The 17,912-nt window shown below is 40.5% G+C and overlaps 1 protein-coding gene across 18 annotated transcripts in view; it reads left to right on the top strand.

The window, feature by feature from the left end:
• Ptprt (protein tyrosine phosphatase receptor type T) overlaps positions 1-17,912 on the top strand; it is a 1,083,111-nt gene that overhangs the window by 482,736 nt on the left and 582,463 nt on the right. For all 18 annotated transcript variants that reach the window (XM_087197882.1, XM_087197888.1, XM_087197890.1 and 15 more), the window contains exon 7: positions 14,911-15,204. In XM_087197882.1, coding sequence (XP_087054008.1) covers positions 14,911-15,204 — 294 coding nt within the window. The remainder of the gene's footprint in view (positions 1-14,910; positions 15,205-17,912) is intronic.

Genomic DNA, 17,912 nt, shown 5'->3' on the forward strand with positions numbered 1-17,912 from the left:
CCAGGAATAAACACTTCTGGTATTTTACCTTCATACTCCTTCTAGTCTATTGCTTCTTCCTCTATTATGGTATTTACTACCATTAATTCGGTAAATGGCATCTTTAAATTTTATTTTATAGTTGTAGCTAGTCTATGGATTTTAACATAGGGAACTTCGCTAGATCCATGTGTTAATTTTCATCATAATTTGAGATTTTTTGGACTATTTCAGTATATACAATCACGTAGTCTGTGAATGACTAAAGCTGAATTATTTCTTTCCAATCTTGATATCATTTTTAAACTCATGAAATAGTGACTTTCCTTATTATCTTTTATTCCTTTTTCTTGTGTCATTGAGCTGGCTAAGAGTTTTATCACCAGTGAATGTTGACATCCATCAAATGCTTCCTTGGCATTTCTTAAGATGATTACATAATTTTTATCTTTTGGTTTCTTATTATGATGCATCATGATGATTGAATTTTAATATAAAACTCATCTTGCAGTCCTGGAATACACCCAACTTGGTCATGGTCTGTTATTCATTTTATATGCTACTGGATTTTGTTCATAAAATATGTAGGATTTATATCTGCTTGACTATGATAGAGATTGGCCTGAAAGTTACTCTTCATGGAATAGCATTTAAAATTCTTTTGTGGTAGTTATCCTGGGCATGTCAAAGGGATTTGAAAGTATTTCCTTTACTAGTCTCTGAAATAATTCATGTTTTATTAAAACTTTTGATGTATGTAAAAATTCAAACCTGATTACCCTACATCTTTAAGTAGAATTTGTTCCACAAAGATGTTTGTAGCTAAAAATGTTACTGCTTTATATAACCCTTTGGAAGTCACTATGTATTTTTTGGGTTCCTTTTGCCTGTATTTGTGAGCTACATAAAGATATCAGAAATATCTAGAACGGTGCCTAAAATATGCTAAGCAATGAATTCCACCTTTTCCTCCCCATCCTCTCATGTTGTTGCCCGCTGCAGAAGCACCTAGCTCAGGGGCCTGTGAAGGATGCCAGAGTGAAACCATTGCTTCTGTTCTCAGAGCGATGAGCACCTCTTAAAATTGTGACCTCTGCAGGTAGGAATTGTGTTCTATGAGATCTTGCAGGATTTTTTTTTTTTGTTTCAAAGTCCTTTGCCAAAGAGCCTAGTTAGGCTCTGCTTATTATTCAGGCTGGATATGGAAGAGCACAGAGACAACCCTGGGGAGCAATAAGGATTTGGGAAAAGCTAGTTTTTCAGTTTCTTTACATAAAGAGGGCAATCATCTCTTAAACTCTCTCCAAAAACTGAGCAGGCTATATGGATAAGCCTCTTAATCCATCTGGACACCCCTTCATGACACTTCAGAGGAGTCAATTCTTCTAGTCACTGCTAGTCATTTCAGCAGCCTAGAGACTAATTATACATCTCCTCCTTGCACATAGGGATAGGTTCAGGGGTGAAATTTGCAAAAGAACACTATTTCTAAAGTCCCATCCTCCTTCTGTGTAAGCCTATCTTAATGTGGATGGTAGTATAGCAACTGATGAAGCTGCCTGGTCTCAGGGTGCCCTGAATTGCAAGTTTCTTCTCTTGTTTTCTATACCTTCTTTCCCTCTACTCTTGTTTTTTCTCAGACTTGTTCTGATGAAAGGCTGCCATGTTTTCCCTTATTGCTTGTTGACTATGAATTGCTGGTCCCAATGGGAGATTAGTGGCTTCTTCATGCGTGGAGCTGAAATAGATTTTATCACATGTGATATATGTGTTCAGGTGCTCAGAGTAGAGATCTCAGGGCCTTAAGAAGCTAGGTCAAATGGGCCAGTGATGGAGAGGGCTCTGGGCCTGAGAGAAAGACTGGTGGAACCTAAACCACATGGACAGAGAGAAAGGAAGACTCACGTTCATGTAAGGTCTGTCATACTTCAGACAGCTATTTCCCCTCTTCAGAGGGTTCAGTGAGATAGGATCCATTACTCTGATGCAACTTTCTGACTGGTCCCTTGATTCAAGTCCCTCTGTCTCAGAAAGAGTTATCCCCGATGCATATCTGCCTGTGATTTAGTTTCCTCTTGTGAAAAATGAAGATGATTATAACATCTTCCTGTGTTAGTCAGGATGTGAGAAACATCAAACCATAGCAGGAATGAAACAGAAGGTTTTTATTGATGGAAATATGTTACACAGGTGATGGAAGCCTGGCTGAGTAAAAGTGGGATGCCAAAGCAGCCAAGAATGGCAGGAAGGAGCCACCTGTGGCTGGTCTAGCCAAAGGGAACAGCTGAAGGGACAGGCCCTCAGAGGGTACCTTGGCCCTAATGGGATTGCCTAGCTTTGGGTGGCTCCTCCACAGAGATGCTGTGTTGTGGATGCTTTGAGGGCCAGAAGAAATGAAAGCCTGGACCGTAGCTATTCCTGCTGCTGGACTGATCTTGAGAGAGGAAGAGAGCATCTTCCCTGTTACAGTTTCCAGTCTCCTTCTAGAGCCCCCTGCTTTTAAGGCTGAACCAAAGCCAGCTGGCAAAGGAGACTAGAAATACAATTTGCAGAGTTACAGCCCCAAGGTCACAACTCTGACTAAAGAAATGTGGGCTTGAAGTTGTAAAGACCCAAGATAAGTAAATAACACTTTCCTTTAGTTTCCTCATCTGTAAAATATGTATTATAATAATACCAAATTTATGGTATGATACAAGGAATAAATGAGTTCTAACAAGTAAATTCTGGACTAAAGTCAGGCACAGTGTGCTGAGTATTCATTACCCTTGCTGCATAATAATGACAGTAGCTGTCATCATCACAGGGGTGTACAGAGGTGAATGTCTCTGGGATGCCGAGATCATCAAACTGGCTAAGGCACGAGTTCCACAATTGTTCACAGCAGGAATTTTGGGCCAAAGCAGAGCAGAGGAAGTGAGGAATGCTTGAAACAAGCTAAAGCTTCAGCATGGCCTTTGATTCTAAAGCTTTAGAATCTGGTGCTCCTAGTTTTCTCTCTGTGGGTTAGACAGACTCTTGAATCATGCTTTCTGTGGATTCCTGATTAGCTGGCAAGGAAAGAAAAGCTTCTTTAGAATGATTATTCTGCTCTTAATTTTGGGAAGTGTCCCAGCAAAGAGTAATCTTGAAAATGACGAGGTGCTCAGGGAGAAAGAGAAGCCAGGGGCAGACAGAGTGTTGAAGATCATGAAATCCCATCTAGTGCTAAGGCATTATTGAACTACGCATGTCTAAATGACTTTGTGGGTTAAAACACCTCTGTGTTAAGTAGACTGAGGGTAAGCTCGTAAATTTACTTGTTTGTAGAAGTGTTGGTTGGAGTACATACTGACATTGCTCTTCATCCTGATATAGCATGGGGAATATACATTCAATGGGATTTTTGTGTCTTTATGAGGAGCACAAAATAGGGTCTCCATGTAAGGCTTCTACTAAGTAGTGAATAGCACATCAGTAGCTGGGTGGGAGTGTGATGATAATAGCTAACACATTGTATTTGTTAGGTGCTAGGAGTGTTCTAAGGTTATCGATTATAATGATTTTATTTAATCTTCAAGACATCCCCATAAGAGAAGTGTATTATTATCTCCTTTTACAAATGGGAAATTTGAGACACAGAAAGGTTAAGTACCTTGCTCTGGATTTCCATATCTTAAATTGGATTTCTTCAAAAACAAACTCCAAAATAAAAATTCCCAGTAGTTATCTAGAAGTTGAAAGGAATAATGGCAAGGGAAAATGAGACAGAGAAGGAAGGCAGGCTCCCAAAAGCTGCATTAAAGATCTGGTAGCAGTCAGAGGTATCTGATGCTCAGTGCCACTGGGTCTATTGACAGGACTGAGTAAAAGCATCCCATTGTCCCACCAAAGATTAAAGAAAGTTGGGTATCTACCTACTAACTCCCATCCTTCCTTGGGTAAGGGTTGCTCCGGGGAACAGTAATATCTTGCCATGTGCAGTCTGCCTTGTAATGGCCCAATCACGATCCCATGGCAACAGGAAAAGTCACGGAGCTGGGAGATATAAGTGCTGAAGGTAGGAGGTTACCAGTGTATGGAGTTGCTAACCACTAAAACTGAAAGAGACTCCTGGCACATGTCAAGGGAATATGGGTTGGTTACCACCAGCATCTACAAGATATATCTAAAAATATCAGAGCTGCGGTTCGATTCTGATTTGAGAATTTCAGTTTAAGCAGCTGAAATAAGAGAGATTAAAATATGATGAGGATAGCAGATGAGAAGGAAATTGCTTTGAATCTGAAGAACTAACAATATTTATGCCAGAAAAGAGTAAGAGTCTATGGCCACTGCCTTCAAATACACAAGGATTGCCACATTAGGGAGGAAGAAAGTTCTAGAGTGCATCTAGAAGACTCTATGCTAGGAGCTGAGGACACGGGAAAAATTAGATTGGTCCATTCCTTTGGACATTTCATTGTCTGGTGAGACAGATCTATTAGCCTACATAGAGTATACAAGTTCTGTGATGAAAATGTTCCCAAGATTCCCCACAGAGGGGCCTCTCTGCTGCAGAACATGCTATTAGTGCACCAATTGGTCTCTTTTACCAGGCTGATGTACCTATCCCCTGTTACCTGAGAATTGGAAGTTAAAGTCTCATGGTTGCCCTTTGTAGTGGGTTGACTAGGGTCCCCCTCAAATTCACGTTCTTTCTGGAACCTCAGAATTTGAACTTATTTGAGAATAGGGTTTTTGCATATATAATTCAAGTTAGAATGAAGTCATAAAGCAGGCCCTAATCCAATATGATTAAAGTTCTTATAAGAAGGAGGGATCAACACATAGGAGGAGAACACTATGTGAAGAGAGGGGCAGTGATGGGAATGATGCATGTCAAAGCCAAAGAAGATTAAAGTCTGGTGAAAAATGGTAGAAGCTAGAAGGGACGAGGAAGGATTCTTCCCTGGAGTTTTCCAAGGGAATGTAATCCTGCTGGCACCTTTGTTTCAGATTTCTAGCCTTCAGAACCATAAGTCAATAAATCATTGTTTTTAGCCACCCAGTCTGTAGCATGTTGTTTCAAGAGTTCTAGGACACTGATACACCCTCTCTCAGAGTAACTGCCCTCAGCCACAAGAGAGATGCCCGAGTGGGGAAGGGCAGTGATGTCTGCACCTTCACAGCACAGAGCACCACCACTGACACATGATTCTGGCATTCTTGCCTCAACAAGGGACTAAATCTGTGGTTCAGTTTGTGTCCAGGGTTCCATTGGGATTAAGATGAAATTTGTCTGCAGTCGAAATCACACTCTTCCCTTGCCCTATCCTGCCTCTTTCTGAGAGCTCTCGTTTGAACAGTCACTTGCACAGAATCTTTGTCTCAGGCTCCATTTCTTGGAAACCTAAGATGCCACGAAGCACAGAGAACACTAAATACCTTAGGGTAAGAGGAGAGTTAAATCTTGAAGGACAAGCAACGTGGGTTAGCTGGAGAAGGATCAGAGTGATCTAGCAGAAAGAATGGCACAAGAAAATATTTCTCTGTCAATTGTGTGTTAAGTTGTGAAGGTGAACAGAGCTTATTGGACAGTGAATTTGCAAAGGCAGAGAGAGGTCTCCTGCCAGATATGTGTTTTTTCATTGTTGAAACTCTTCACCAATTACATGGAAAGCAGGCAGTTGCTTATCACTATAGGTCTTTGAGCTATGTCATAGCCTCATGTTGGGATCTCTGCAATGATTCTGTATATACCATCTACACCTACAATTCCATGACCTTTAACTACTGTTGCTGCTCCCAGGTTAACAAAGTTTTGGATAGTTCCAGGTATAGCTTCTCCTTCTTATCAATTTCTGTGGCCTTGGACAAATCACTTAATCATCCTTAATCATAAGACTCTTATTACCAAGATCCTACAAGCACTACTCTGGAATCCTTCTAACATTAAATCTCCCTTCTCTTACTAGCATTGCAGTTATGATCAATTGGACCTCCTTAAGTCTTAGGTTTGATTTTGTCATTATTTGTTTCATTTATAAAATGGGATTGATAATAACATCTTCCTGAAAGAGTTTTAAGGAAAAGTGACAAGGTGCATGTGATATCCTTAGCAAAGTACCTGGCACACTAAGTGCTATGGCACACTAGGCTAGTGAGCATTCTTGGCCCGTTATTGTCACACCCCATGGAGTTGAAATAGAACCCTTATAGTAATGCACCAGCATAGAAAGAAAGTTTAGTATCTAAGAAAGAGTGCAGATTTTGAGAAAACCTGGGTTTGGTGTTAGTTCTGATTACTACCTGTGGGCAGAGCTTGGGGGGGATTACCTAAAAAGCATCTGAGCCTTCATGTTCTTATCCGAAAAAGGGAGTGTTGCTGACTCTTTTGTGTGTTCACTGTTGGCTCTCAATTGCTGGTGCCTGATACCTGGGCAAATGAGAAAGGCTGATAAGCTTCTTAGTGATTAAGCAGCAGAGTCACACCCAGCTGTAAACGTTTCAAATATAAGGAGACCAAACTTATTTAAGATGATTATCTTTATAATAAACAGCCAGTGCATAGTTATTAGAGGAAATTTGTAGAATAGCAAAGGAAAAAAGGAAAGAGAATCAGAAAATTACCCATCTCCTTGCAACCCTTTGGTGTACTTAGGTCTAGATGTTTTAATAATAGGTTTGCGTAGGCGGAGCTTTTGTTTGTTTGAGTTTACTTAAAACTGGACTTGCATGGCTGTGGATAATCTCATTCCTTTCCAGAGGAATTTGTGGTGTTCAATTTCAGGATGAGTGCCAAAGCCAGGGTTAACCCTTAGTAATGAAATGCCTTGTTTTTAAGCATTAGCTAAATGTCATGCGAAAGAAAAGGTATAATACTATGTGTCTTCTTATGCTGTAAGTTGTGTGTCCAATTCAGTCTGACATGAGATTGTTCTTCTCTTAAGTTTTTATCTGAGAAAGCGAAGTGTCTCGCCTAAGCTACATAGACAGGCCTGATCCTTGTAGCATTCCAATTCTCCCATCCTAGCAGCAATGATACTGATCTATCCCAAGGTGCACTGATATTTAACTTCAAACAATTTTTCTCTAAGGAAGGGCAAGTAGATAACACTTTTTCTTCATTCTCCAAAACCCTGAAAATGTCTTTCTATTGGTTATAAAATATACCACAACTTATCTGGCTAGATCGTTCTCAACACATTAACCATCTCCCATAAAATATGTGTGTGTGCCTGTGTGTGTGACTATTATTTTTACTCTTTTTTTTTTTTTTTGGTACCATGGATCGAACTCGGGTCCTTGTGCTTGCAAGGCAGGTGGTGAAACCACTGAGCTAAATCCCCGGCCTAAGGTTAAGAATTTTTTTTTTTTTGTACCGGGGATCGAACTCGGGTCCTTCTGCTTGCGAGGCAGGTGGCAGAACCACTGAGCTAAATCCCCAGCACCATTATTTTTACAACAATGGCTGACAATGAAGATCCCTACACAGGCTTCCTTAGCCTGAATCCTGGCTCTTTTTTGTTTGTTGTTGGTACTTGGGATTGAACTCAGGACCTTTGAACTGAGCTGCAACCCCAGTGCTTTCTCTATTTTCTTTTTTATAAGAGAGGATCTTGCTAACTCACAAGCAAGGCAAGCTAGCCTTGAACTTGCTATCCTCTTGCCTCAGCCACGGAGAATGCTGGGATTATAGGCAAGGTCCACCACAGTCAGCTGCCAATCCTGGCTCTTTGAATGACTCAGTGTTTGATAGTGGAGTCAACTTAATTAATCTATATGTCTTTTTTCTTATTAGAAAAAAGCAAATTGCAATAGTATCTTCTCAGATTGTTGTGTGAGAACTAAATCAGTTGCTATTTTAATGCTCTAAGAAGAGTGACAGGAGCCTAAAAATGTGCAGTGCATGATAGCTGCTGTCATTTGTGCTTATTATCACAGTTTTTTCATATTACAGTGTTTCACATTGAAATGATGAAGTCTGCAAAGTCATTTTTTAGCCTCTTTTGTTTTGTTTTCGTGGATAGCTGAATTTTTTCTAGATGCATGTGATATTTTTTTCTTTGGTCTTACATTACAAGAATGTCTCCAGGATGTGCTTAAGCTTGAGGCTCATCATTGATTCTGTTGGTAACACGTGGTGTTCTTGATAGTCTGCAAACCTGGGCCTTTATTTGTTTCAGATAAGTTTTCTTTGCCTATGTCTTTGCTCATTGCTCTGTCCTAGTTGTTTAATGGCTTTTCCCCCAAATATTTCTAATCCTTAGCATGGATATCCATTTATTGTTTTCTATAACAATTTCCTTCCTTTTTTAAACATCTTTTTGTTGTCACCTCAATTCCTTATTTTTTGAGAACTTACTAAATATTTTTCTACCCATTTGAAAAAGACATCAAATATTTATTGAACTTTGGCCACATATTAGGCAAAGGCATAAAGACTAATTCCAGTTGTTACCAGCTAGTATATTGGATGCAGTATCCACTGAGTCATGTTTTGTTCAGGAACCTCACAGACCCAGGCCGGGTGAGAAAGAGAAGTCAGGGCTACTGCTGACTTTCACTCAGGGCAGAACCAATGAATCCACACAGAATCCCTGTGGTCCTATGTGGAGAATTTAGAGACAGTCTGCAATTTGAATCGTAAAACAGTCTTCCATTCTCAAGGTGCGGAAAATTGAGAAGCATAACTATTGGCCGGACAGCTTATCCGAGCTTATACATCTGGCTAGTGGTGAGGTCTGGGCAAAGAAAATTGAGGACCCTGGTTCCTCCTAGATTCCCATTATCTTTTGATTTCTAATCCTTTACTTTATGAAGCAGAGTTTCATAGAAATCAATAGACATTTTAAAAGTTAGCACAATCCTTTTGAACAACTTGGTGCTTAGGTCTGTGGTCTAAAAAAATCCAAGTAGCTCTGCAGTAGATTTGGGGGGCAAAAATGGCCTGGTTTAGTTAAAGGTAAAAGGAAAGATATTCCCGTTGGGAGAAATGACATTTATAAAAGTATATGAAGATGGTAAAACAGTGTGTCTGTGTATGTGTGTATGTTGGAGGGTGAGGTAGGGCGGACCACTCCCAGGGACCCCATGATCAGTAACTAGAAAAGCAATCAGAAAGGTGCTCAAGTGGAGGGACTAGGGCATGGGGAAGTATTGGAGGCCACTTTATCCACACTTGCACAATATTAAGGCTCAGTTCACATCTTAGTAATGTCCAGTTTTTCTTAAAATGTTTGATTTCTGTCTGGAGCAGGCAGTACACACACACAGCTCTATCTTCAGCTATTTGAAGCATTTTTGCTCTCTGTAGGAATTTCTCGGAGTCAAACTGTTACAAGTGCTCACAGTAGGAAAAAAGAAAGACAGAATTGTTCTGGTGATTGCTGTCTAAGGATGAGGCTGAATTGCATTGAGGGATCACCTCACCATCTACGTGCCGAAGGAGAGTTTGGCAGTTTGGATACAGCTGTTACAGGCCTCGTGCATGGCTTATGGGGTCCTGATCCTCACAGTGCTTTGATGTCTGCCGAGAACGCATCTCCCAGCTCAGGTCACAGCTTCCTGAAGGCCATACTTCCTTCCTCTTGATTCACTTCCAAACTCTGTAAGCAGAGTTGCCATCAGATGTCACATACCCACTCCTGGCTTTGCATGGTTGATAGTGCAAAGCCATCAACCTGGGGTCAGGGAAAGAGAAGATTGGTTGTTTTATGAGTGAAAAGGCTCATGGATGGGAACTGGTGTGTGTCTGAATAACTAGATGTTAGAAAAACTATTAAGGGGTTAAGACCTGATGGTGCTGATAGAATTGCTTAGAAAGTAATGGTACAGGCTCATTTCTTCCTAATTTTCTGGTGTTTTGTAGTTCCAAGTAAAATTTAGTGGCATTCTTCCCAACTGCTAGTTTACAGATAAACCAGGATTGTTATTCTTCTTAATTTGTTTTTAAAATATCATTCACATAGAGCAAAATATCTGTATTTTAAATAAGTTTTTTGGTAAGTTTTACACAGTCCTTATCAGAATGCAGCAACTTTTAAACCCCCTAAATTTTTCCATTGCCCCCTTCCAGGCATTCTGTCCCACAAGAAGTAATTCTGTCTGGTTTCCATTATTTAATCATATGAATCAATATGTAGAACATTCCAACACCTCAGGAATTTCCTGTGCTTATCCAAGTCAGTACCTGCTGAATAGGAAACTATATTCTGGCTTTTATCACCACAGAACAGTTTGGCTATTCTTGAAATTTTCATGGAAGTGAATCATTGTGTATTCTTCTTTTGCATAAACTAATTTTTTGAGGTGTGTCCATTTTGGTGTGTGTGTTGGCTGTTTCTGAGTTGTATTCTTTTGTATGGGTGTGCATCAGTTTGCTGACTCGCAGCATCCCCTATGCTTGGCTCTCAGGACCTCCCCATCCTCCCAAATTCTCCTTTTCAACTCTCCTCTCACTCCAGGCTCCTTGTCTTAGTCCTTGAGGAAAGCTTGAATGTGGGCTCCTTGTAGCCAGGATTATGTCTGTGACTAGGACAGTGTGTGACATGTCACATGTATTCGATGTCTGTGGAATGAGTGCATGAGTGAATGAATATGTTAGGAGCACAGAGTTTGAACTGTTTATCCATCTGTTCCTAGGCAGTGCCATCCTAAGCAATGCAGAACTTCAGAACCCCTAGGGAATTTTCTTTGCTCACAGACTTAATGTGAATGTCTTGCCCCACTAAACCACTCCCAAAGCTTTCTCTGAAAGACCTTCCCTAACCTCTAAACCAGTGTAGGTTCCTTCCAAGGCCCCGTGACTACTTTGTCATCTCCAGCATGATCTTCATTCCAGTTTGTCATTGCTGCTTCACTCAACTCCCTTACCCACTGATTCCATGCCACAGAGAGTCTGCATATCTCTTCATCCCTAAGTTCCAGCCACTCAGTGCTCTGATGAGCACATGAGATGCACAGGTACATGGTGGTTAGGGTTTCTTTCACAGAGAGTTCTCTCTCCCAGATTGTTCACTGAAAGACCCCAAATTATCAGATAAAGCCCTTCATGCAAAGAAAGGTGGACTTGAAAATATGGCCTCTGTAGAAGTTTTCTATTGAGGCTATATCACTTCTTGGGTAGGGTCATGTCTTTGTCCTTTAAATTTTTAACACAAATATTAAATCTATGAATATGTTGGGTAGGTTATGATCATGGGACCTAGATAGTTATATGGCATTATGTTGTGGAAATCTTAATCATTTATATTTTGCCCAAAGATTTGAGAGCTGGGGAGCATGAAAGTGCTAAATCTGTGACTCCTACATCAATTCTTTTTCCAAGACTGCATTTCCAGCCTCTACCCCTTACAACAAAGGGTAGCTCAGAGTTCAAAGAGGTGCAGATATTTTGGGCAAGTGTCACGTCAGCAGACTCTCTATAGATTTTGTATGCTCTCAACATAGACCACTCAGAGGTTTGTGCATGGGTTTCAGAAGGGTCTGTGGGTTCCTGGTATTGTGTGCAGAGCTTTAGGCTATGTGCTTTTGTGCATTCTTCATGGGAAAAGAGTGAATTTCTCACCAGATCTTTAGAACTTATGTACTTCCCAAAGTTAAAAACTACTGTCCTTAATAACTCTTCTTGTTAATTACATAAAGATCTTCAGCAGAAGAAAAGAAAGGGATGGACAGTCAGCTGATCCTGATCCACCTCATTCGTTTCTGGCTTAACAGAACATGAGCCCTCCATGGACCCTGATTGCCTTCCTGATGACTCCGGTCATCTAAGTTGCATTAGGTGGCCACATTCATTTCTTGCATTGGCCTATTGGAGAGCTCATATCAGATATGGAGGAGAGTTTATACAATTAGACATGATTTTTCCATACATTTAAAAATGATGTGCTGCTTATTGAAAAAAATATTCATATTCTGTGCCTCATTCCTGCTTCTTTCTCTATGAACAACTTAGAATGCCAATTCTAAATCAGTGGATCACTGACAAGAGAGAACAAAACAAACCAATAATCTGATGGTTTCTTGGTGCCAGAAGCAGGAGAGGAGGTGATGAACTTACAGGATCTATTTTGGAGGGTATGGCAGGAGAGAGAGAGAGAGAGAGAGAGAGAGAGAGAGAGAGAGAGAGAGAGAGAGAGAACCACAATGACTAGTATGCTTGTGAACTTGTGAACCTGCGAGTCACTGGAGATGAGAACATTCATATACTCAAGAGGATGTTTGTTATTTATACTTGTACCTACCATTAGAAATACATGAAAAGAGGCCAAACATTTGGAAAGATTAATACTTTATTTTCTTTCCGGTGGTCAGAAATTGAAAACTGCTAATGCCTGAAATAGGAGAGCAGCAAACCATGGTGAAAAGTCGATTGAAGAGAGCTTAATGTGGCTACTTGCTCGGCCTCCAAAGCACTAAAGTCTGCTGTTCTTAATTCTGTCCAGAGCCAGTCGGTGAATAATTATATTAAGGAATTAGGCAGTAACATCACAGAGCTACAAAATATCACCCTTGAGGCCTCACTGGAGACTTATGGGAACTCTAGAAAGTTGATAATGGTGATCAAAGGGTCTATATATTTAAAATGCACAAAGGATGAGCCCAGAAATTATCTGCCTGCCAATTTAACTTCTCTACCTGGAACAAATTATCCAAAAATCAATTTGCAAACACCTTTGAGATAACAAGGTCTTGAGTAATAACCTCCATGGCTTTCTAAAGAAAAGCACCTAGCTTGACTAATCTGCTTAATTCTCCTCTCTGACCAATTGGCAGGCTGTAATAGAGGCAAGCTGAAGTTGTCCCTTAAGATTTGCTTTGAGTCACACTGAGAAAATATTGTCCATCCCTGTTTTATAGCAAATTATTCTATTTCTGGAGAATCTTCACTACTAGGTAATTAGTTAGAAGAAAAATGCTGAATAAATCTCTATCCCAAAGCCCTCACCTGAATTCCAAACCAAAACTCAGATATGCCTTTCTCCATGTGATTATTCCAGAGCCTCACAAATAGTAACATGTTCTTGAATAAATCTACAGTGTATTGCACATCCAAATATCTCCCTTACTCTACTTCCTTATTTTACTTTAGGAGTTAATGTTTGTTGTTCACACTTTTTGACAGATAATCCCATTCCTGGCATTTGTTTTCAGAACATATCAAACAAAAAAGACAAATCATTTGCACAAAGATGTTCATTGCAGCATTATTTACCATAGCAAAATTTAGAACAACTCATGGGTCCAACAATTGGACACCAATTAGTATGATAACTTGATGGACTGTTCTGTAGTTACTAAAGACAGTGATAGCAAAGTCTGTGTAGTTTACAAACAAAATCTTTAATGTCTTAGTAACTTTCCTGTTACTAGGACAAAATACACAACATTCACAACTTAAAGGAGGAAAAGTTTGTGTTCGCTCATGGTTACAGTCTTGATTCAGCTTAGCTCCGAGGTAGAATGGCATAGTGTAAGGGCCTGTTGTGGAGGATAGCTGCTTATTTCATGGAGGCCAGAAAGCAGAGAGACAAGAAAAGAGCCATGGAGGAGGATTTACCCTTCCTGGTCATACCCCAGTGACCTGCCTCTTTCAACCAGGCCCCACCTCACAACAGCACACTTGTCTGCTGGACTCACCAATGGATGAATCCTCTAGTGAGTACAGCACTCTAATCCACCAACTCAATCCAACCACCTTCCAAAAGCCTCATCTCTGAGCATCCGAGAGTTTTAGGGGTCAAGTCAGATGCAAACCACAACAATTAAGGTGTAATAAGTGAGAGTGAAACAAACAAATAACAAATCTACATTGGGTCTCTGTGTTATTTGTAACCACATGAAAAATATAAGTATATGAATAAATATGAGAATGAAACATGGAGAAATAGAAATGGCTGTTATATTGGGTGGTAAGGAAGAAGACATATTTTCTGTTTCTTTTCATTGTCTTTAGTCCTCCACTCCTCCACGCCTGTGCTACAAATCAGAATAAGAAACATATCCAATTTTACTTTTGTAAGAAATGAACATCAAGAAGCAAATGGTCTTCAAGGAGGATAGCTGACCTGGGAAGGCATGCAGATGTGGCGTTTGATCCTGCATTACCTGTCCTATGCATGGCCTTGGTTGGTGACCTGATCTTTTGGGTTTTCATATTTTTATCCAGTGACATGGATGTGGTAATGTCCCAAGAATTATGTGAAATAATACATCTGGAATTTCCTGGTATATAAGAAATATCAGAGAAGTGCCTGATTTCTACTGCTTTGCCAATAGGTGAAAGATAGCCAGGAAGTGGTCACCACAAATACCTGTTGGAATTCTGGGGTTTTTGTGCTGACTACATGGAACTTAGTGGAAAGGAGACAACAATGCACGGCAGATACTAGCTAACTCAGCAGGACTTTTTCTTTGACCCTTAGTTCCTACTGGGTCCACTTTGGTCAATGATACTCTCTCTTCTGGAAGAAACCTGTCAGGTGAAGGAAGAAGCTGAATTCTTTCTGTACCATCATCCTTTTCCTACCTAAGTGTATATCACCATTTGGGAGGGCTTCCACTGGTATGTCTGTATTCTAGTATAAAAAATGTTTATAATCTCAGACTCCCCTGGCTTTTAAGCCAAGCTTCACTTAGTAAAGGCAATTCTCCTTTTGGGGTGGAAAGCAGAGTATTACCTTAGACAGATTGCTATGGTTTGGGAAAACCGTCTCCTCACCTTGTCTTTTTTCTTTTCTTTCTTTAATTGAAAGAGGAATGGTAGGGGTTGACTAAAGTTACTGATGAAATACTGATTCATTTATCTATAGACAAAATCTTGAACATTGAAATAGGATGGGAATGGGACTAATCATGAGATTTTGGCCATTTTTCACAGTTGTATCTGGAACTCTGTTCCTTAGCCGGAGTTCTTCTCTCCGAAGCATTTGACACTGAGTCCTCTGCTTGTTGCTTGCCTTGCAGAGCCCCCCACGCCCATCGCGCCCCCGGAGCTGCTGGCGGTGGGGGCCACCTACCTGTGGATCAAGCCAAATGCCAACTCCATCATTGGGGATGGACCCATCATCCTGAAGGAGGTGGAGTACCGCACCACCACAGGCACTTGGGCCGAGACCCACATCGTTGACTCTCCTAACTATAAGCTGTGGCATCTGGACCCCGATGTGGAGTATGAGATCCGAGTGCTGCTTACAAGGCCAGGGGAAGGGGGAACAGGACCTCCAGGGCCTCCGCTCACCACTAGGACCAAGTGTGCCGGTAAGAGCCTCCTTCCAGGGCCCAGTGGGAAGGGAAGTACTGGCCTGTTGTTGTGGCTGGTCCTCCTTCGGTCTTCTGGTGACACGTTGTCTGTACATTTCTTTGATGTGAATGTGCTTCCTATTGTGGAGTCAAACAGTCAAAATTTGGGTCTTCCGTAGAGAACCTTCTGGCTCTGACTGTGACTCTAAGACCCTCTTGACTTGAGGTGTATTATGGAGCGTGTCTTCAGCTGTTCCTGACAATTTTCACGTGGGATGCTGGCTCTGTAGTTCTGGCTGTGATGACTCCTGGCAGCATTTGTCGTCTGGGGCTTTCTAGCGCTAATAATAATGTCTCTGAGGGCTCTTGGCTCTGTTTTCTCTGTGGCCCCCTGGCTCTGTCCTCCTTAAAGGCCTCATGTAGACTAGGACTACACTCGTGGCAGTTTCTGGTTCTAGGCATGAATCTTATATGTATCTAAGTCCAGCTTTGTCCCTGGGGATCCCTGGGTGGGACTGTGACCCTTGGAGTTGGTCATTTTGCTGATGGTTCCCTGTTCTAGTTTTGTCTCTGAGGGACTCTGGGTAACAACTGTGTCTTCAGTGCCTCCTGGCTCTGACAATATCTCTAAATTAATTCTAGAACAACCTTAGTCCCTCCAAGCTTCCTGGCTCTGTATCCTCTGGGGGCTCCTGGTTTCTACCTAAGAGTTTGAGTTGGGAATGTTACTCTGAGGGTCCTCTGGATTCTACTGTGTTTCTATGGGCTTCTGATTCCAACTGCTGCTCCGATGTTTCTGGATGCTGCTTAAGAGTTTGCTGGCTGGGGCTGCATCTGGGAAGATTCTTTGGATCCAGCTGTGTTCTCAAGGCTTCCTGGCTTTAACTGTGTTTCTAACAAGAGGCTTTGGCTAAGACTGTATACAGAGAAGGTCTTGGCTCTGAATTTAACTTAGGAAATTAAAAGAAGTTCATGTTTACCTTTTGCAAATCACATTATCTATTCTTTTTACTCTAATCATTTAGCATAAGTACTTTTATCTCATATATGCATGAAAGAATAGAAGAAGCTCAGTATTTTAAAAGATTTTGTCTAAAGTTATAGTATTAGCCGGTGCCATAGTCAAGATTTGCTCCCAGGTTTCCTGAATCTAGTGACTTTGCTCTTTGGCCAGACCACAACGAATAAATAGAGAAGTAGATGCTGTTAGCATGGTACACAGAGGAGGGGCTGGTAAGCTGGGGGGTGTGGTCAGGGAAGCAGAGAGCATGGGCTTCCTAGGGAAGAGGAGATACTGACAGATTCTAGGGTGCAGGTAAAGTGTGTACTTATAAAGAATCCGTCAGTACAGCAACATGGAACAAAAATCAAAGTATGTCAGTTCTGTTATAACTGAAATATGTGTCCCTAAAAGACACTGTAGCTTGATGCATTATGCAATAAATTTGTGGACTCATGAAAAGAAATGGGCCAAGGGGCACCCATACTTACCCACTAACACATACAAAAGAAAAGAACTGAGTAAAAATGGTGGCACAGTTTTACACATGTTAAATAGCTAAGGAATGCATAAATTTACAATACACATAGTAGATACCTGGAAAAAGACCTGAAGTTTGCTTGTGGGACAGGAATCTGAAAGGTTGCAGCCTGTGAGTTGCTGTGAAGTCTTGGAGAAAGGTCATTTGAAGTTGATAGATATACTACCAGGTAGGAATGGGTGTGATTTATAACACATGTTGAGAACTGAGGGAGCAGGTAAATGTTGAGATGGAGGGATGTGTGCCTTTTTGTGTATTTTTGTATGGCCTAGTTTAGCTGGGTACAGTTTTTCATGTCACTATATAAAAACTCACACATAATGGAACGTAGAATTCATGATATACCTAAATTACTTCCTCATAGATTAATTTGGGAACAAATTTGAGTTTTCAAAAACAAGTGCTATTGATTATTGATTCAAAAACAAATGCTTATAATCTCAGCTACTCAGGAGGCTGATGTAGGACATATATACATATAACTATCACTCTACTATATATATATCAGTAGTGAATGCCTGGGTTCAATCCCCAGTACTGAACAAAACAAAACAGAACAAAACATTATGCAGGAATTTACTATATCCATTCCTAAATATCTCAGTAGTGCATCCCATAGTATGTAAGCCAAGGATAGTAAATATTTCCATGGCTTGGAAATATCCTTTGAAGGCTAATGAACCACCATGATGAACAGAAATGGCGTTTTCTTGATTATGTTCAAAATAGGCCTTAAAATTTCTCATTGAAACCTGATTATGAAACTTACTATTTTAAAAGGACATAAGGGTATGTTATGAAGCCAGGTAATACCTTATCTCAGCTTTGCAATGCAATAGTCATCCATAAAATCATTGATTTGATCCTGCTGATGAGACTTGTCTCTTTCCATGAGTTAAATGTAAGGGTTTTCAGGAGTTTTGATCTTTATAAATGATATTTAAAGTACTTTAACTGCCCCTCTGGACTTATTTGCTGATGATCATATAATTACTTTTTGAAATTCAATCACAAGATGATCATCTCAATAAAAATTTACAGTCTATTGCAAACAGTTGTCATGACTGTGTAATGGATTTTGCATGTTGAAAACACAATAGTCTGACTATCATTATAAAAATTATGACTTAGAGTGCTGTTTGTGGGATTATATTAGAAGAAATGTTGGTGTTTAAGTAAGTTACA

This window comes from Heterocephalus glaber, unplaced genomic scaffold, assembly GCF_053883595.1.
Source record: "Heterocephalus glaber isolate CG9 unplaced genomic scaffold, H.glaber_assembly_v1.0 deba00001673, whole genome shotgun sequence".
In the NCBI taxonomy this organism is placed as follows: Eukaryota; Metazoa; Chordata; class Mammalia; order Rodentia; family Bathyergidae; genus Heterocephalus; species Heterocephalus glaber.